The sequence below is a fragment of the Notamacropus eugenii genome, chromosome 3 (assembly GCF_028372415.1).
Source record: "Notamacropus eugenii isolate mMacEug1 chromosome 3, mMacEug1.pri_v2, whole genome shotgun sequence".
Classification (NCBI taxonomy): Eukaryota; Metazoa; Chordata; class Mammalia; order Diprotodontia; family Macropodidae; genus Notamacropus; species Notamacropus eugenii.
In genome coordinates this window covers 296,318,087-296,338,747 of record NC_092874.1, presented here as the reverse complement: position 1 = coordinate 296,338,747, position 20,661 = coordinate 296,318,087, and the positions used below count along the sequence as shown (strand labels likewise).

General features: G+C 49.0%; 1 protein-coding gene across 1 annotated transcript; it reads left to right on the top strand.

The window, feature by feature from the left end:
* The first annotated feature begins 1,121 nt into the window (after positions 1-1,121).
* LOC140532059 (SUN domain-containing protein 2-like) lies at positions 1,122-19,497 on the top strand. Its single transcript, XM_072650607.1, has 17 exons — positions 1,122-1,252; positions 1,930-2,129; positions 2,686-2,820; positions 3,070-3,165; positions 3,436-3,529; positions 4,995-5,091; positions 5,736-5,831; positions 14,253-14,504; positions 14,659-14,736; positions 15,461-15,504; positions 15,856-16,021; positions 16,336-16,557; positions 16,739-16,823; positions 17,033-17,148; positions 17,300-17,467; positions 18,311-18,403; positions 18,647-19,497. Exons 1-17 carry the CDS (start codon positions 1,122-1,124, stop codon positions 18,758-18,760), a joined length of 2,187 nt encoding a protein of 728 aa, XP_072506708.1. The 3' UTR covers positions 18,761-19,497.
* Positions 19,498-20,661: the final 1,164 nt, after the last annotated feature.

Sequence of the window (20,661 nt, the reverse complement as noted above, 5' to 3'; positions counted from 1 at the left end):
CTTGTTCTCCCAACTGGCAGAGACATCCATTGGGGTCTCTGTCCCACGACCCAAGCAAGCATCTTGGAAATGAAAGCAGTAACCCCCAGAATACAGCTTCTGGCAAAGGTCACAGGCCCTCCAAAATCAAGGTTGGGTATATTAGAGATGGTTTTATAGCATGGATAGACTAGGAAACCAAGCTGAGATCCCCTACAACCTGGTCTCGTCTGTAATCTGAGTTAGGGGTGGTCTAATTCATGTTCATGACATCCATGTCTCCTAAGGCTGGGACAGCCTCCCTTTTGTATCAGCCCTCTGTCACTGAAACTTTGCTTGTGCAATCCTTGACAATTCAGAAATCCCTGAGGAGGCAGTGAGGTTGGAGCTGAGGGAGCTGGGGGACAGGAAGGCCCAGGGCCTGCTTTGGAGGCTCTTCCTCCAAAGAGGTATGGGGACCCCTGGAGAATTTACCACTTGTCTGTTTACTCATTTGTAAAATGAGTTCAATAATCCAGTTGTCCATTGAGGGCTCTTACTAAAGAAACACATGACCTAAGGGGTGGGGTTAGTATCTGATGGTTAGCTTGGACCCCATCCACCCTCCAGAATGATCACAGAACTGGGTGCTGTTGGGGATGAGGGGAAACAAAGACATGGAAGGGAAAGCAGGCCTTTCCCTCAGAGTTAACAACTATGGCGAGAAGGAAATTGTGTGTGTGCGAAGCGACCTGAGAACAATCCCAAGGCAAGTGTCAAAACCCCAGATTCAGTAAAGACACCAAGGGAGACATTCCAAATGGAGGCTGGAGAGAGAGTGGGGGCAGCGCTTCACCAGGGAAGCCACCTGCAAGAAGATGTCACGGCCAGCTCAGGCACAAAGCTGGCAGGCTTGGCCCTGGTGAGCAGCCACCCTCAGCGTCTGGGAGACACTTCAGAAACTCTTTAGGAAAGCGCCTCTCTGTCCCAGTGCAGCCAGCTTTCCTTTTGGAGGAATCCATCCCTCCCCTTCAACGTCTCCCCCATCAGGCTCTTCTCAGGGGGTCCCAGAAAATCACACCTAGTCAGTCAGTAAGCACAGCTTCTCATTACTTTTTGCTTCTTCCAGGAATTTCTAGCACTTCTAGAGTGAGATTTTGATGATGTCTCGACGCAGTCAGCGCCTGAGCCATCGTTACCATGTTGATGATGATGGAGGCAGCAGCAGCAGCAGCAGTGGAGGAAGTTCCCTGGTGGCTGGTCAGCACACTGCCTTCAAGGACAGTCCCTTAAGGTAAGCCACTCCACAGCGGCCCTAGGTCATCTTCCAGATCACAACCACTCAGGGCAGCCAAGGGCCTGGCCAGCTTCCATGTGCACCTTTCTTTCCTGCCCCCATCTTTGGTGGAAACATCACTCTAGTGCTTTCTTTCCCCACAAATGCGAGAATTTCCTGTCCCCAGCACCGTCTCTTCCCCTTCTACCCCAACCTGGGCTGCTGCTGCCTTCACTCTCTGAGAACAGGAACTAGGGAGGGGTGACTTTGAGCATTGAGAGGGCCAGAAACTGAGGCTTAAAGCTGGGCAGGGAACAACCATCATGTGGCCCAGTACCCACGGTTTCTGGGGTGAGCTGCAGGGCCTAGCAAGAGCATAGGAAGCCATGGGGGTGATGGACCTGTGGGGGAGGAGACAGGTTCAGGTGGCTTTAGCTCCTCTTGTACCTCATCATGGTGGTTCCATTTGGAAAGAGGCCCTGCCTGGCCCATGGGAGCTGGGGATTTGTTCCAATGTTATAAAGGATTCATCTGTTGAAGGAATAAGAACAGAAGAGGGCTTTGGGGATCATTTCTTTTCATCCTAGAAGCTCCTTGAAAGTCTCTTCCTCCTCCAGGCCTTTCTCCCCCTGTTTTTCTCCTGCTTCATCTCCTTCACCCTCTTTCCTTTGCTCTTCATGCTTGGCGCCCCCCAGGACTCTGAAGAGGAAATCTGGCAGTGTGAAACGCCTCTCACCAGCCCCTCACCTGGGCCCTGCTTCCAATCCTCACACTACCTACTACAGTGAATCAGTGGTCAGCGAGTCCTACGTCAGGGGCCCCCGGGTCGCCTCGGTGGACAAAAGCTCCATCCTACAAGATCAGCTGGACAGCGATGTCTACTGGAGTGAACGTGGTGAGCTCTGGCCAGAGCTTGACAAACCCGAGGGCTTGGGCTGGGGAGAAGGAAGGAAGCTCCTCCCTGTCTTCTAAAGATTCCTAAGGAGGCTAGTGTCTGTTGGGAGTTACCTTACTCCTCCAGGTTGGCTCATCTCCCTGGATCCTCCCAGGTGGGAGATCCTTCCATTCTCCTGAAGCCCCTCAGTCCCACAGATGGCACTTTTCCAGATCTGGGTGACAATAACCATGCCTCCTAAGGCAGAAGGCCACCTGGTTTTGTGCAGCCAATGAGCTAAAAATCATCTTTACATGTTTCAGTAAAGTTCCATTACACTTAAAAACATAAAAAGTGTTCTTACCTCATACAGAAATAGGAAGGGGGCCAGATTTTGCCCTTGTGCAGAACTCCATTCCTGCCCTAAACCACATGGGGGGGGCTTCTGGGTTCAGACCCCCAAAGGGGTGGGAAGTCTGAATTCTGAAAAGTTCTGCCAGGTGTTCCACCTCTGGCAGCTGCTGTTGCTGGAAGCCTGAAGCTCCCTGCTTATCAGGCACCTCCATGCTCTGTGCAGGTGGGGACTTGGTGAGGAGGAGGAGAGGCCTGGGAGGTGCTGAGAAGAGTAAGATCAATGGACTGAATGAGGGCAAAGTCACCTATGATATCTATGGATCTTCCTCAGGATACTCCTCGGAGGATGACTCTGCAGGTAGGCAGCACTTCCTGCCTACTGGAACTCCATCCCCTGGACGCTGCCCCGTGTACTTTGAAGGGTGCCCCATCCAGGGGGGATGGGGAGAACATAGATTTCAGATAAAAGGATAGAGAACTCTGCAGTCTGGCTCCAGGTGGGGGTTTGGAGGTTGGGAGGGCCCAAGCCTCAGCATGGTAATGGGGATGCCTGGGGCCCACTTGTGTCTCCTTCTGGGTGGCTCCTCATGTCTTCACTTTCCTGCAGGGCACACACTTATGGACCAGCCTGGCTCAGCATCCTCATTAAGGAATGCTGCCTCCCAAGTTGGTGCTTTCTTGTGGGTGGCCATCACTTTTCCAGGTGGGTTCTGGGAGTGGGTGGGCACACTGCCCAGGGCAGTCCCTGCTGTGGGCCCATAAGAGCTTCCTCATTCCTACGCTGGGGCACACCAGGCCTGGGTGCTAACCCTAGGACAGTGTGTGGAGACAGGCTTTTATGGCAGGATCCCCAGGCACAGCTAGAAAGCCTTGGGAGATTCAAGGAGCAGCTGCAGAGTGGGCAGGCTGGGAGCAAGCTAACTCTGGGATAGGAGGGCGAAGCCTTTGAACCCCTCTGCTGGGACTTTTACAGGTTGGCTCTTTGGCCTGTTCTACTGGTGGCTGGGCACTACCTGCTACCGCCTGACCACAGCTGCCTCCCTGCTGGACGTCTTTGTCTTAACCAGGTCAGTGAGGCCTCCCTGGGCTCTGCCAGAACCAAAGAACCCATGCTTGAAAAAGCTTCACCACCCTTGAGCTCAGTTCAGCTTTTGAGACTTTTGTGCCATGAATCTTATGACAGAAGGTCAGGTCAGGGTCAGGGGTGTGCTGGAATCAGCTGGAACCAGCTTGAACCTGCTCCTGAGTGTCAGCTACCAGTCAGGGCTCCTCTGGGTATCTAGACTGAAGAAGAAGATGGGACAAGTTGTGTGTGCCTTCACCCCCTTCAGAACTGCTTGTTAACCCTTCCCCAGCACATGCCAATCCCCATGAGCACAGGTGCTGCTCTATTCCTGAGAATCTTGGAGGAGCTGTCCCCTCAGTAGTTCCTGCCTCTCATCTCCACTGACTCTGGTGGCTTCACCTTGGCCAGTTGGAAAGTCCTGAGCTCCCAGGGGTTGTAGTCTCTTCCCAGTCCTTCGGGTAGCCAGGCCATCCTTACAGTTTCTCTGTGGGGGGTCATGTCCAGGTTTCCAGGCAGCCTCCAGGGCTGTGTCCAGGAGCCTGTAGAGCAGGGGTAGGGAACCTGCGCTCTCCAGGCCACATGTAGCCTTCTAGGTCCTGGGGTGCAACCTTTGGACTGAGGCCAAGTTTTACAGAACAAATCCTTTTCTTAAGGAGATTTGTTCTTGGAAGTCTAGATTCAGTCAAAGGGCCACCCTTGAGGACCTCAAGTGCCACATGTGATCTCCAGGCTGCAGGTTCCCTATCTAGCTCTGGATTCTTGGGGCCACAGGCTAGGCCCAGGGAGACTAGCCAACCTTGTCAGGGCTTACTCCTTCCAAGTCCCAATTTGACAAGCACTGAAATGATTTAGCCAAAAGAAGCCTGCCCAATTCACTAGCATATAAGCACATTCCTGAGAGCCCTGGGAGGGAGATGCTTTCCACCAGCCCTGTCACCTTTCATAACAACATTCACACATTTGACCAAGGTCAAATTTTCTCCTTCCACTTGACCTCGAGGGCTGTCCATAAAAGCCCAGAGCTCCCCATCGTAGCTGTCCCAGGGTGGGGGCACACCCTTTGTTGGTTTCCTCAGCAGCTCAGGGAGGGTCGCACAGGAATCTGGTGGGGAAGACCAGGCACTAATGTCTCCTCCTTCATCCCCATGAAATCCAGGAGCTTTTCAACTCTGAAGAAGTTGTTTCTGCTTCTCTTGATGCTGTTGCTTCTGGCTTCGCTGGCTTACGGTGAGCCTTGCTGAGTCCCCAGGGCACCCTGCCAGCCCAGACAGACAAGGGCTTGGGGGCAGGGCTGCTGAACGCAAGTCTGGAAGACAGAGCTTTGAAGGGGAGCCTTTAGCCTTTAGGGGAAAAGGGACCCAGGCCTTGTATGGGAAAGTTCTTGTGCCTGAAATGGGATAGACGGCCTGTGTCTCCTCCTCTTGATCCAATCCCACAAGCCTTTCTTGTGCATCTTCTGTATGCAGGCCTCCCAGACTCATGCTGCATGCCTACTATGACAGTGCTGGCTTTACATGGGTGTTTGATCTGCCCCCTCAGTGGTCACTGTCAAGGCACTTGAGGGTGGGGGAACTGGTAGAAGAGCTGAGTCCACAATGAATGGGTTAGCTGGGCAGGACACAGCCAATGCCAGCTCTGGAGGCCTTTGCCCCTTCTCACTGGGGAGAATGGACAGGGTGGTCCTCCCTGGATGGTCCCAAAAGAGCTGTACTCTGTTCAGGAACCATGACATCACTTACCCCCTACTATGAGATGAAGCCCAGCTTGGGAATGGTGACACCACAAGCTGTCAGTTACCAGGACCTCTATTCAGCTGGCATCTCCTGAAAGCACTCTGATCCTCCAGAAGAGACAGGGCTGTATGTGGACCAGGCTTGGGACCAGGAGGCAGGACTTCTCCATGTCCTCTCCCCAGCTGCTTCTTGTCCCTCATTTTTCTCATAATCCAAAAGTGTGTAATGACTCCTGAAAGGATCATGAGAGATGCCTTTCCTGAAGGGTCTTGCCTTCCAGATCATGGGGCCCATAATGCATGCACCTTCCTTGGGCCAGGGTCTGAGCCCATGTGGATGTGACACTGCCAGACACAGTCCAGGTGTAGGTCCTCATCCTGGACATGTTTCCCTTCTGGTGCCTCAGCCTCTGCCTTCATTAGCCTTTCCTCCCATGTGCTAGGTGCTTGGTATTTTTACCCCTATGGACTACAGACATTCCACCCTGCTATGCTGTCCTGGTGGGCAGCAAAGGGCAGCAACAGGAGAGAGGAGGTGTGGGAAGCAGGAGAATCCACCCCATATTTCCAGGTGAGTGCCTGGGTGAGTGCCAGGAACACTTTGTGCAGGACAGGCAGACAGTCTGCTCACAACCAAGTCTGTTCCAATCAACCCCAGAATCACTCAGTCCACTACCATTTCTTAAGTGTGGCCTACTGTGTGTCAGGCACTGTGCTAAGGGATGGGAATTCAAAGAAAGAATTCAAACCCAAACAAACAAGCCCACAGTCCCTGCCCTGAAGGAGTCCCCGAGTCATGAGGAAACAACTAGGTACAATGGAGATCTACCAGGACAGATGGGAGTGAAGCAGTAGAGGGAGTTGGCTATGCTGTTTCTTCTATGGCAGCCATACAGACTATTACCATACCATCTTTGAAGACAGTTCTGGCCTGGCAGGATCTTCCAGGTGGTGTCCTCTCCTAGCGCTGTCTTTGAAACAGCTCTGCAGCACTATGAGGCATCAGAGGAGGGGGAAGCAGGATTAGCCAGAGGAAGCTGCTTTTGTTTCCATTTTGTAATGAACAAAAGTCTGTTTTATTTCCCTTCTCCCTCTCCCACCCATTCAGAAAAATGAAAAGCAAACCACTTGTAACAAATGTGCAGAGTTAAGCAAACCAGTCCCTTTTTGGCCATGTCTAAAAGATCTATGTCTCCTTCTGCCTCCTGAGGCCATCTCTCCGTCAGAAGTTGGGTCATTTTCCAGAAAAGTACTTGGTCACTGCATCGATCAGAGTTCTAAAGTCTTTCAAAGTTGCTTCTTTGTGGTTCTTCTCACTCTGCTCTGCACCAGTTCATACAAAGTCTTCTCAGGTTTCTCTCAATACCACCTATTTCATTGTTTCTTAGAGCACGGTTGTATTCAATCCTTACACCATAATTTATTCAGCTCTTGCCCAGTTCGGGGGCAAGCCAGTAGTTTCCATTTCTTTGTCTTTGCTGTTTGGGTGCCAAGTGTGTGTCATGCAGAAGATAGGTCATTCATCTCAGTGGTGACAGTCTCTTCTTAATGGTCTGTGCTGTGGGGCAAGAGATGAGAATATAAATCCAGGCTATAATGAAGCCTTCATTTAGTAACCTCGATTTATCCATGGATTTCCATCTCCAAACTCATCAATCTTTGCACCAGGGCCACTCACAAGCAGCATTAGGAGACTCTCTCACCTTGGATATGCAGATCCCTGGGGAGCCAGGGTCAGAAAACCTGGGCTCAAGTTTGAGCTTTGCCACTTGCTAGCTTTGGGACCTGGGGCAGTTCAATGCCAACCTCTCAAGACTCAGCCTCCCGCGTTCCCCCGCTGCCTTCAACTGAAATCATAGTTGCCTCCCCCAAAAGGCCTTCCCTAACACCTTGTCACACAGTGAAGTGATTCTGGAGGGGGGGGGGTCTCCAGAAATTGGTAGCAGAGCCCAGACTATCAGAGTTGATCAAGCTGGGAAGACTTGAAGGCTGTGTGCAGATCCTGGTGTCTGCCCACCAGAAGCTTGGCCACCAGGTGATTGGATTTGGGGAGTCATGATGACTTGGGAAGCAGATAAAAAGACCAAACAACCTTTGCCTTCTGCAGCCACCTTCTGTTTGTGGACAGAGGTCAGGGGACCTCAGAGAAGGACAAAGAGTACTTGGTCTCCCTCAGTCCTCACACAGTCCAACCACAGTCTAAGTGGTTGACATTATTCCAGTGTAATCTGAGGGGTGACATGGAGTGGTGGGATAAAGGACATGGCTCTAGAAACAGCAACAGATGAGGTGCTGGATGTCAGATGCACAATGAGGTCCACGATTTTGGACACAGCCAGTGTCAGAATTTGATTTGTCTGACTTCTCATGTCAGCTGCAAGGAGTTTTTTTTTCAGATGTGGGGGGGGAAACAATCAGTGGAATGATCACTCACAGGCAGAAGAATTTGGAGGAGGCAAATCAGCCTCAAGGATTAGATTTCATCACATTTTTAAAGGCAACTAAAAAACCCCATAGTTGCTATTCCAAATGAGCATAAGGCAACAGAGGGCAAAGGAAGTCCAGGAGGAAGCTGAGAAGATCATTTTGTCCTTGTGACCCCAACACTCGGCATAGCCTGTTACACTTAGTGGGAGTGTATGAGTGTTTGTTGGCTGTCATTGTACTAAGTCCACAAAACAACGTGCAAGGGAAGAAGACACAACTATTATTTGTCAGTAAGAAAGTCCCCAGGCACAGGATACATGATCAGCACCAAAAGATGTCACAACGAAACCAAAGGACCATCTTCACGGAATGAGAAATGCTGGTTACACGAATCATTTCAGCATCAAGGACCAGATCAGTGACTGGGCCCCACAAAGGTCAAAATCCAGCAAGTTAGAAGAAAGGGGGACAAAAGGGGAAAAAACATACCGTACAGCTCCAACAGCTCCAGTCCTTCCTCTTCAGATGTGTCAACCACTCAGGCACGGCAAAAGGAACACTGACTCATAGCATCATTTCCTAAGGATGTTTGACTGCTGCCCCAAAACATCACATTCCAGTGAGAAGGCCAGCAATCCTAGAGGCTGCCTCCGTCAGAGACCAGCGGCTCTTGGCAAGCAAAGAAACCAAAGGCAACACTGGATCTGAAAATAGGCCACTGGCGCAAGAGAAGAAGAGGGTGGTGACTAAAGGATACAAACAGTGGCCCCGTGAAACGGCAAACATCAGGAAGGGCCCTCAGCCTCCCTCTTCAGCTCAGTCCTGAGAGTGGAGGCCCCCAAATTCTTGAGTCAGCTCCTTCCCCGCTCAGTGACTCACCTTGTTAGGAAGCTGTTCCTGCCTCTGAAATGTGCCACAACTTCTACCTTGCCAGGACAAGCAAAGCAACTCTAACCCTGTCCATGTCCACAAAGTCTGAAAACCATTTTCACGTCTCCTCATCGTGTTGTGTGTTTCCAAAAGTTTTCTTGATATCATTGGTTTTTACTTAACCTACCTTTCCCAGTGTGTCTTCTCAGAAAGAGAAGCAGGGAATTTGGAAAAACCCTGCAAAGCTTGTGTGATCTACTAGTGAAAATCATTTTGAATTAGGTACATCTTTACACACACACACACACACACACACACACACACACACACACACACACGCACACATCCCACTGACTTTGAAGACTTGTCTCTAGCTTTTGCTTTCATGTGAACCACCTTGCTCAGTGTATCCTTCCCATTTTGCCCTCCCACAGAGCCAGCCCTTAAGCAAAAGAATAAACCAAAAAGGGGAAGAAAAGTTCAGCAGAACACAGCAGGCGAGCCCAGCATTAGATGCAGGTTCCCTGCCAGTATTTCCCACCCTAGCCAGGACGGGAAGGGAAGAAGATCCTCATGGGTCATGTCTGTTCTTTCCATTTCCATGGTTGTCTGTGGTGCTTGTTTTCTTGTTCTCCTCATTCATTTATTCCACTTTTCCCCAGTTCATGTAAGTCTTCTAATTAAGCAGAGTTGTGGCTTCGTACAGCATAGTCATATTTCCTTGTATCCATAAGCCACTCCTCTGTCAATGAGTTCTTTGCTACCAAAGAACTTTCTTAGTGGTTCAGTTGGTATGGCACTGAATAAGTTAATTTAGGTAGTTTTATCATTTTTATGCTACTGGCTTGACCTACCCACGAGGAGTGAGTACATCTCCAACTGTTGAGATCTCTACGTATGAAGAATGTTTTGTAATTGTGTTCATATAGTTCCTGTGTGTGTCTTGGCAGGCAAACTCTCAGGTTGTATACAGTATACAATTGTATACAGTTATTTTCAATGGAATTTCTCTTTCTATCTCTTCCTGCTGGATTTTCTTGATTAATGTATAGAAATGCTGATGGTTTTGATGGGCTTCCAACTTTCTTTAAGTAATTGTTTGAACTGGTTTTGTTTTAAACTGGTTTTTTAGATGACTCTCTAGGGTTCTCTTGGTAAACCATTGTATCATCTACCAAAAGAGATAGTTTTGGTTCCTCATTGCAGTTTTTTCCCTTCAGTTTCTTTTCTGCCTTATTGCTATATCTAGCAGTTGCTGTAACTGGTACAACACTGAATAGCAATGGTTGGCAATGGACTTTCTTCCTTTACCGTGATCTTACTGGGAAGGCTTATCCCCATTACATATCATGCTTGCTCTTGGTTTGAGTTAGATAATACTTATTTTAAAGAAGACTCCATTTATTCCTGTGCTTTCTAGTGTTTTTCAACAGGGATGAGGCATTTTGTCAAAAGCTTTGTCTGCACCTGTTGAAATCATATAAATTTGTTGTTTATGTTATTGATATAATCAGTTACATTTATAGTTTTCCTAATAATTGACCCAGGCCCAACTTCTTGGTATCAATCCAGCTTGGTCACAGTGTCACAATATATCTTTGTGATATATTCCTGTAATCTCCTTTCTTAGCATTTAATATTTTTCATCAATATTCATTAAGGAAATTGATCTATAGTTCCCTTTCTTGGGGAGACGTGACTCTCCTTGGTTTGAGTATCAAGATTATATTTTTGTCATAGAAAGAATTTGATAAGATTCTATCTTTACCTGTTTTTCAAATCGTTTATTTAGTGTTGGAATTGATTACTTTTTAATCATTTGGAAAAATTTGATTTAGTCCTGGGGTTTTTTCTTAGAGAGATCATTTATAGCTTGTTTCGTTCCTTTTTCTAAGATGGGGTTATTTAAGGGCTCTGTTAAACAGGACTATTTATATTTGAAAAATTCATTTCATTTAGATTTTCATTTTTATTATTGGCATGTAGTTGGGCAACAAAGCTCCTAGTAATTACTTTTATTTTCTCTTCATAGATTGTAAATTCACTGTTTTCATTTTCTGATGTAATAATTTGGTTTTCTTTTGTAAAAATTAAATTAGCCAAGGATTTATCTATTTAATTGTTTTTCTCAAAGCTTATAGTTTTATTTATTAGTTCATTGGGGTTTTGTTCTTTCAATTTCGTTCATCTTTCTATCGATTCAAGATTTTAATTTTGGTGTTTAATTGGGAAGGGATTAATCTGTTGGTTTTCTAAATATTTTAGTTGCATGTCTAATTCTTTAATCTGTTTCTTTGTCTCTTTGATTGATGTAAGCATTTGAAAATATACATTTCCCTCTAAGTCCTGCATTGACTGCATCCCCAAAATTTAGTTATGTCATTGTCACCATGAAATTGTTAACCATTTCTATGATTTGTTCTTTGACTCATCCATTCTTTAGGATCCATTCTGTAAGATCCATTCTTTTTCTCCAACTCCTCTATTTGTGTATCTTTCTGTTTCAAGCATATTTCTTGTAAATAACATATTGTTGGATTCTGGTTTCTAATCCATTCAACTGTATTCTTCCATTTTATGAGTGAGTTCATCCCATTCCCATTCACAGTTGTGTTCATTAAATGTATATTTTTTTCCATGCTATTCTTTTACACTCATCCTTTTGTTTTTTACTCTGTCCCTTCTTCAGTAGTCTTTTGTTTCTGACCTTTGCCTCCCTTAATCTATCCCGTCATTCTTCCCTCCCCCTCACCTTTCTCTTAGACGCTTTTCCTCCTACTTCTCCTTGCGTAAAATGAATCTCTCCATCTCATTGTGTGTGTATGTGTATTCTTCCCTCTTTCAACCAGTTCAGATGAGAATAAGGTTCGTGTTGCCTGTTCCCCTCTTCTGTCCCTCCCATTGTATAAACTCTTTCTAGTGCACCCCATTTATGAGATAACTTTCCCCATTCTTTCTCTCCTTCCCCACAACCTTCCAGTGCATTTCTCTTCTCCACCCTTCCATTCTTTTGAGATCCTCACAACATAATACAGTCATTCAGGTCGCTATCTATTTAGACTGCTTCTAGGACCCGTGGTGATCATAAAATTCTGAAGTGGTTACATGTATCATCTTGCCACACAAGGGATCTAAACAATTTGCCCTTTTTTAGTGACTTGTGATTTCTCACTCATGTTCACCTTATTATTCTTCTCCTGAGTTCTGTGTTTGAATGTCAAATTTTCTATTCTGTTCTGGTCTTTTCATCAGGAATGCTTGAAAGTTCTCTATTTCACGAAGGGTCCTTATTCCCCTGTAGGACGATACACAGTTTTGCTGGGTAGTTTAATCTTATTGTGGGCTCTAATCCTAGATCTTTTCCACTCCAGAATATGATATCCCAAGCCCTGTACTCCTTTAATGTGGAAGCTTCTAAATCTCATGTGTCCTGACAGTACTGGATTATTTCTCTCTGGCTATTTGCAGAATTTTCTCCTTGACCTGGCAGTTCTGGATTTAGAACAGTTGCTGGGAGTTTTCATGTGGGGGTTTCTTTCAGGAAATGATTTGTGGTTTCAAGTTCTACTTTGCCCTCTGATTCTAACACATCTGGGCATTTTCCTTTGTAATATCTTAAAATATTATGTTGAGCTCCTTTTTTGTTCCTGGCTTTTGGATAGACAAATGACTCTCCAATTCTCTCTCCTCAATCCATTTCTAGGTCATTGGAGTTTTGTATGAGATCCTATACATTTTCTCTTGAATTGATTTTATTTTTTGTTGTTGTCTCCTAGAGTTATTAGCTTCTATTTGCTCAGTTCTAATTTTTAAGGAATTCAGTATTTTTGTGCCTCTTTTACTAATTATTCATTCTCTTCTCATATCTTTCTTGTACCGCTTTTTAAAAATTTTTCCTCTTCCACTCTTAAAATCACTTTTTGTTCATTTTTATCTCATTCTTTAACTCTTCTAGGAATTCTTGTTCAACTCTTATCCAATCTACCCTTTTTCTTGGAGGATTTGCTTAAAGATATCTTCAAGTCATTGGCTTCTTCTGTCTTTCTGTCTTGAGCCATAGTAGCCCTTTGTGGTCAGGTTCAGTTTTGTTTACTCATTCTTCCAGCCTATTTCTTGACTATGAACTTGATGTTGGCATTGGGCTCAGCTCACCTCTGGGCTTTCTTAGTTCAGTCCGCAAACTTTCAGTGCTTCCATAGTGGTGATATCTGTTCACTGCTATTCTTGTCTGAGTTGTGCAAGTTCCTGACTCAGGTTTAGGTCTTCTGGCTTGCGGGTGCTGGAGTTTCTGTAGAATGTTATTGGACTCAGTCATTGTTAGCACACTTTGAGGTTCTGCAGGTTCAGAGGGACCGAACTTATTGACTCTTCTTGCGTCTGGGTCTCCTACCCGAGGTATCCCACTGCAGGACTAAAAGTGAACATTGAGCCCCCAGCTGTGCTCTGGGGCTCAGGTCCAGAACCTCTTTGCAGAACCCCTTTCTTGATCAGTGCTCAGCTAGGGCCTCGCTCACTCATAACTGCTCCTCTCAGCCTAGAAGAGTCATTTGGCCCCCTTCATGCTCCCAGGATAGCCTGGGATCTGCTCCTGCTCAGGGATTCAGTTCTAGCCCTTTTACCATCCTTGGGCAATGAAATGCTTCCCACTGTCCTGGCTGCCATTATGTTGGGCTCCTGGCCAGCCCCCACCTCAGTGTCCACAGCTCTCTTATTTCTTAAGCTTCCCTGGGCTGGAGAAATGACGCACAGGGATGTTTTCTTGGCTTTCCTCATGAGAATGTGGTCTGGCACATTATCTAGATGGTTAGAGAGGAGGTGGGCTGGGCTCATCAAAAATGCCCACTCTCCCTCTGTTCTCTTGGTTCTGCCCCTGTGCTGTGTGGTTGGTGGGGAGGGGACCTTCTGCATGCTTAGCCTCCTTTGTACCTCTTGGGGAGGTCTCTGACCTGGCTTTTTGCCCTGAGCTCTCTCAGCTTCTTCGACATTTCGACCCTGGTGACCCTGGCCCTCCCTCATCACTCTCCTGGCTCACTGCCGCAGTGTCCTGAGTGGCCTCCCTGCCTCCAGTCTGTTCTGCACTCTGCTCTCAAAGGAACTTTCCTTAAGAACAGAGCAGACCAAGTGACTTCCCTCCTCAGTCAATGGCAGGGCCTCCCCTTTGCCCCCCAGAGGAAAACAGCACCACCCTGTCTTTCCAGCCTTAGCCTCATTGGTCTTCTGTACTCCTTTCAAACTCGGTGACCCTACCCAAATGGCTGCCCCCATGCTGAGAATTCATTCTGGTGCTCTTTCTTCCAGTCAGCCTGTCAACCCACATGTATTTATTAAGCACTTCCTCAGTGCCGGGTCCCGGCCTAGGGGACACAGGTACCCAAAATGAAACCATTCCCATTGACCAGGAACTTCCATTCTCAGGCGGAGACCAACAATGCTTACGTTTTTGTAAATAGCATAAGTGTGAAATGAAGAAATCTGCCGACAGCAGTTAAACGACCTGGTGGCTTTTAATGTCCTTGTCTCCTCCATTCAAATGGAAGTTCTTCGTACACAAGAAAGGTTTCCTTCTTGGTCCTTGTGTTCTCAGCACTCAGCCCCACCTCGGGCACACAGTGGGTGCTTAACAAATGCCCAGTGCTCCTTGTTCCTCCTCCTAAGAGACTTTTCATCTTTGTGTGTTTTCCTCCTTGTTCCCAAGGCTGAACAGCATGTCCTGTCCAAGGTTCATGCCCTAGAAAGGCGGCTGGAAACTCTGGCTTCTGAATACTCTGCACGTTGGCAGAAGGAGGCCATCAGGCTGGAGTTGCTGGAGCTGCAGGGGGCCAGTGGGAATGGAGGTGGAAAAAGCCTGAGCCACGAGGATATTTCAACTCTCCTGGAGGGCCTGATGAGCCAATGGGAATCCACCCTGAAGAAGGACTTCCGTAGGGACACCACTGCCCACATCCAGGTGAGGAGAACGCTCTGCTAAGAAGACCAGGTTGGCAAGCCCAGCTAGTGGAAGGCAAAGAGGTCTTGAGGTGAGGCAGCACTCTGGGCTTGGCAGGACCTGCCAAGTTCTCTGGGTCTTGTTGAACGCCTGTCTCCTTTTTTGTGGTCTCCAGGAAGCACTCACCACCCTCAGGGCAGAACATCGGCAAGATTTGGATAATGTTCTAAAGAAGATTTCTCAGGCATCCCAGGTAATCCAGAAGCTCTGACGCTTCTGGAGGCAGAGACACAGGGGATGGAGGGCGGGGGGGTGGGGGGGGGGAAAGGGTGCGGGGAGGGGGGGAGAGGGGGCAGAGACGTCTTGGGGGAGGTCACTTGTAGCTGGAAATGTTGGTGCTGCTGTCAGTAGACCTAACACTTGCTTACAGGTTTCTGGCCAGATTCCATACTTGTATGGGAGCATATTCGATTGACTCATTGTCCCTGAGAGCTCCTGTCTGAGGACTCTGGATCCCCTTGTCCGAAGGATAAGCAGAGAGCTTACTGATCTAAAGCAACCTAAGCCTCCTCCTGTAGCTCCTTTCTGGAACCCCTTTCCTGTACTGAGCACATCCATGCATGAAGACTAGGGAGGGATAAGATTGTCAATGAGAAGACTGTAACTCAACAGCTGAGTTTGAAACTCTTTTCAGGGACTGAGAAGTGACCTCACCACTCTAGGGAAAGTGGTTCATGCCTAATCTCAGCTGAGTTGGGGTCTCTGTCAGATGCCTCCTCTTGGTGGGATGATAAGAGAGGAGTCCAGTCTTTGAAAGGTCTAGCCCAAACTCAAGGTCAAGATTTCTGGAGCCCAACAGTTTGCAGAGACTCAGATCCTCCTTAGCAGACAGAGGGTCCACCCAGAGGAGACAATGAGTCCCCAGAGTGTGGTTTGGTGTTTTCATCAGTCTCATTGTGCCATCATCTTCCTTACAGGAGCTGGAAAGCTGGGTGCTCCAGCTAAAATCTGAATGGCAGAGGTAAGGCCCCAAACTAACTGGCAAAGAGAAGAGGAGGGAAGGAAGGCTAGAAAACTAGACCAGAGAAAGCACCACTGAGATTCTCTGGGGGGGTGTCAGTAGAGCCAGAATACTTGGGTTAGCATGTCCATAGGATTAATCCCAGCTGGTAAGGACCTCAGAGAGCAGATGAGGGTCCTGAGGCCTGGGAGGGAAATGACTTGCCCAGGGTCACACAGGGAGTAAATGTCAGGGAAGACTTGCACCCAGATCTCTGGTTCTGTTCTTTCCCTTTGATAGTGGTTCTGCTTGACTCTATCCTGTGTCACTAGCCAGTGGCTGCCCTTCCCTTTTCCTTTTGTCACTGTCTAGTTTGGCCCAAGAAGCCCTCCAGGAAAACATATTAAAGGCTATGGGTCCACTGGAGGCCCAGCTGGCTGGCCTGAGACAGGAACTGGCAGCCCTGAGCCAGAGACAGGCTGCAGCGGCAGAGGAAGTAGACCTTTGGCCACAGAAGATGGCAGCCCTGCGCAGTGATGTGAGTCCTCCAGTCCACCACTTAGACCACATGTGCCCCTCTCTCCAAGGTGGGCTGCCTGAGCATCTGCCCAGGGAGACCCAACCCTCTAAGGTGTCCACTGGGGTCCAATGAGATCTTTTTTGGTAGACCTGAAAGCAGTGGGAAAATGCCAGTCACTTGGTTCACAACCGTCCCTTCCCTGGCACCAGGAAGACATGCATAGGCTCTGAGCTCTCAGAGTCTTTCTAGACACCCCCTCCCCAGGTCCCCTGTCCCGGCCCTCTTTCTTCCTTACCTCTACTGTTTTGTGGATGGTCTCTGGTGGTTTCTAGGTGGAGTCTCAGTTCCCAGCCTGGATCAGTCAGTACCTTCTTCGAGACAAGGGCGCTAAGGCTGGGCTTCTTCAGCTGGAGGAGGTACAGGCCCAACTTCGGGACCTGGAGCACAGAATCCTCACTCAGGTGGCAGAAGGGCAGGTCAAATCTGCCAGTGAAGCTGCTGCCAGCCTGAGGCTGACCCTTCACAAGGAAGGAGTGACTGGGGTCACAGAGGAGGTGAGGCCTGCCCCATTCCCTGTCTGCCTGTCGGAGGTCATGGGTTTGCCCTGAGAGGAGCCTCCAGGGAAGGAAGGGGAAGCCCTGGCAGAGCAGGTAGCACACGTGGCCCTCTGGTGAAAGGGCTGGGCCAGTTCTGCAGGCAGCTAGGCCCATGAGTCCATCCATGCCTGTCTTTTAGGATGTGCACCAGATTGTGAATGAGGCCCTGAAGAGATACAGTGAAGACCGCATTGGGCTAGTGGATTATGCCCTGGAGTCCTCAGGTAGGTAGCCTGTAGAAAGCCAGAGGGCTGGGGACATGATGGTTGCCCATTAAGGGACAGCAGGAATTAAAAACTCATGATGCCCCTTATGGGACGGGGCAGTTGAAGGGCTGATGCCCTGGCAGTGACCCCTCATCTTCAGGACTACCTCTGTGTCCTGCCAGCCCTCAGCTGCCCCCACCTCACTTCTCTCCCTCTTGTTCTTTCAGGGGCCAGCATCATCAGTAGCCGCTGCTCAGAGACCTATGATACCAAGACGGCCCTTCTCAGTCTGTTTGGCATCCCCTTGTGGTACTATTTCCAGTCCCCAAGAGCCATCCTCCAGGTATGACAGAACAAAGGGCCCCCAGCTTGGCTCTCTGCCATCTCCCACCTTCTGTGGGGGCTGGGCTCTCAAGGTGGGAGGATTACACAATGGAAATCTATTCCATTGGCTGCCCACCTGACTTGTCACCTGACTTGTCTTCTGCCCACAGCCAGATGTTTACCCTGGCAACTGCTGGGCATTCCGGGGCCCCCAGGGCTTTGCTGTGGTTCGATTATCTGCCCGCATCCACCTCACTGCTGTCACCTTGGAGCATGTACCCAAAGCCCTGTCTCCCATCAGCAACATCCCTAGCGCCCCCAAGGATTTTGTCATCTTGGTGAGTATCTGAGCCTTGCAGCTCTCCATTCCCGTATGCCTGACAGCCATTTCTTAACAGCAGCATTGTGAGGTGAGGAATGGAAGGATGTGCCCATTTTACAGCTGGGATATTGAGGCTGGTCTCTGGACTCCACAACCAGCCCTTTCCCTGCTCCCCCTCTTCTTAGAGAGAAGCCAGAAGAGGACAGCTGACAGCAGTCAAGATTTCAATGCTGTCTCAGGGTCCTTTTATACAACTCCTTTATACATGGGTGCCTCCATGGCCAGGTGTCCCATGGGGGAGCTGAGTGGGGATGATGAGCACCATTCCCTACAGTCACCTCCTTAGGGCAGAGTTGGAATGTCCTCATAAGGAGGATGTGGGTGAAAAAAGTGGAGCCAGAGGAGAAGAAGAAACGTGTAGGGGAACAGGATGCTTCAGGACCTAAATCCTGATAGATGAAGAAACTGAGGCACCTACAATTAAATTGTGTGTCCCAAGCCATTCAGCAGCTTAGGGGAAGAGGCAGAGAAGGAGGCCAGGGGCTTGGAGGGAAAAGGATCTGTCTACTGAGTTAGTGAGAGATGCTGGAAGGTGAGGGGACCAAAGAAGGAAACATCATGGTGGCTTTTGCTTTCTCCCCTTTACTCTCCCCAATGTATCCCCCCCTACACCCCCTTCCTCCTCCTCTTCCACCTCCTCCTCCACAACCTCCCCTTCCTTTGCCTCCCTGGATAGATCTGGATTCATGTCCTAACAGCATGACCTTTCCTCTAACCCCCTCCCATCCATCCATCCATCCATCCATCCATCCATCCATCCATCCATCCATCCCTTCCCTTTGCTTTTCCTTCTCTGTAGGGGCTAAATGAAGATTCACAGTCGGAAGGGGTGGCCCTCGGGCACTTTACCTATGATAATGCTGGGGAGTCCATTCAGACCTTCCACTTTCAGGTATGGAGGGCTGGCCCCACAGTGTCCCAGGGAGGCTGGTGCTCTTGAAGGCTAGATCACCAGCCATGGGGATGCTGTGGCTTTGCTAGGAGCTGCAGTTTGAGCCAGGACCCCATGGTTCTGATAGCAACCTGAGGGATAACATTCAGCCACTGAAGAAGGCCTGGGGGGGACGGGCTCTGGGGTCAGGATGTCCACCAAGGGATCACGAGCCTTCCTGACCCCAGTCTCCTCTTCCCACAGGGCAATGACACAGCCCCATACCAGGTGGTCGAACTTCGGATCTTAAGCAACTGGGGTCACCCTGAGTACACCTGCATTTACCGCTTCCGGGTCCATGGGAAGCCTGCCAATTAGCCTCTCCCCCCCAGGGCCTTTCCCCTCTTTCCCCCTTCAGCCCCTCCCCTCCCCCAGCAAGCACTTCATCCCACTTTCTCGCCCTCTCCCACACTTCATCCCTTATGGCCACTGTGGCTTCTGGGAGAGATACAAGGTGGGAGCCTACCACCATGGAGCAGTTTGGCCCCACCCTGCCCTCTCTGATGGAGAGGAGATCACCAGCTCAGCTATTTGTTTCACTCCCCATCCTCTTGAGGGTCAGGTGGCCCAGCTCCCTACCAGGCCCTGCCTGCCCTCAGGAGGTGTATACACAGCTATGTATGATATCTTGAAGGTGTGAGTCAAGACATCATGAGGGCCTTATTATGCTCAGCAGCACTCAGAACCACAGCTTAGGCCACCTTAGCTTACCTTGCCCAAGAGTCTAGGTCAAAGAACTTGGTTTATTGAGGGCATGACAACTTGGGCAGTTCCAAAGGGCAGACTGGTAGACAGTCTGTCTTGGGCATGCCCCAGCAGGTGGCTAAAGCTCCCGTCCATGGTAGCATGCATAGTTCTCTTTACCATGGGGCATGATGGGGGCAGTCTTTGAAATCTGAAGTATCTGGGACTGGCCACAATTCCCTGGTGTTAAGTTTATTGGGATAGAGTTGGGGTTAGTTTTTTGGAGTTAAGGCTGGGATGGGAGGGGAAGGGCAAATTCTTTGGCCCTGCGGGCCCATTGTATTATGTATATAGATAGATATTTATATTTATACATAGACCTCTTTGTTCTTTGTTATCCGACAGAAAAGCTACGGGCTTCATTTCTGGCTTCCTCCCCCTGGGGCCCAGGGTGATATTCACTCCAGCTCCAGCTTGGGGTGGGGGGCAGGCTGTCAGGCACGGATCCTCACAGTGACATTGCCATCCTTCCTGCCTTTTACTGTAGGAGGGAAGGCAGGCCTTCACACCACAGGGCTGGCCACTGGTCCCTGAAGCAAGCAGGGGCACTCACTCATCTGCAGGCTTTGGGGGTCACCAGCAGACAGTGGCAGGCTGACCCTAGCTGGCCCTCAACCCAGTTTGCTCCCTCTGCTTCTGTTCGCTTACCAGGAAGCTGGCGTCTGAGCAGCCCTGCGTAGGAACCTACAGATGGGGTCTTAGTTCTTCCCCATCACAAAGGCTACTGTTTAATTCTTTACTTTGATTTTTTAATCAACAAATTCTAATTTATGCCTATGCAAATATAAATTTTCCCTGGGATCTGTGGCTTCTCCTTGTCCACCTGTTGCTCTTGAGGCCAACTTGGAGTAGTGGGGAAAAGAAGGTGGTATTCTGGTAGAAACTCCCTGGTTAAAGGGCGGCTTCCTTGCTGCTGAGTGAGGCCTGGGAGGGATTGTCCTGGGCATCGAGAGGGAGCTAAGCCCAGGCCTGGGCTGGGAGAAGCAAAGCTGGGTAAGGGAACCAGAGGAGGCTTTCTCATTTCTGCCTGCTCCTTTAAAGCTCACCCAAGGCCTCTCCTGGTCTTAATCCTCCCTCAGTGCGCCCAAATTGATGTTTTATACTTCCTTGTGTGTGTCTGCATATCCATACATAAACACACACCTATCCAGACAGACATTCCTCTGTGTGCCTGCTCCATCTTTCAGGAGCAGGACAGCTTTCTAAGGAAAAGAGCTTTGTGTCTGCCTTGGTCTCCCCCATAGCTAGCACAAGGCCTGCCACCCAGCAGACACTTTATCTGAGCATTGCTATTCACTTCAACTCAGGTGTAAAGAAAGAATATACTCTACAGCCTTCTCAACAAGGGGTCACCAGCATGCCTTTGACACCCTCCAGCAAGGGTTAAACACGTCACAAACTGCCAGCCGTCCTCTTCCACTTTCAGACAGCTCAAGTTGTTGGGAAATTTGTCCTGAAATCAGGCTGAAATCTAT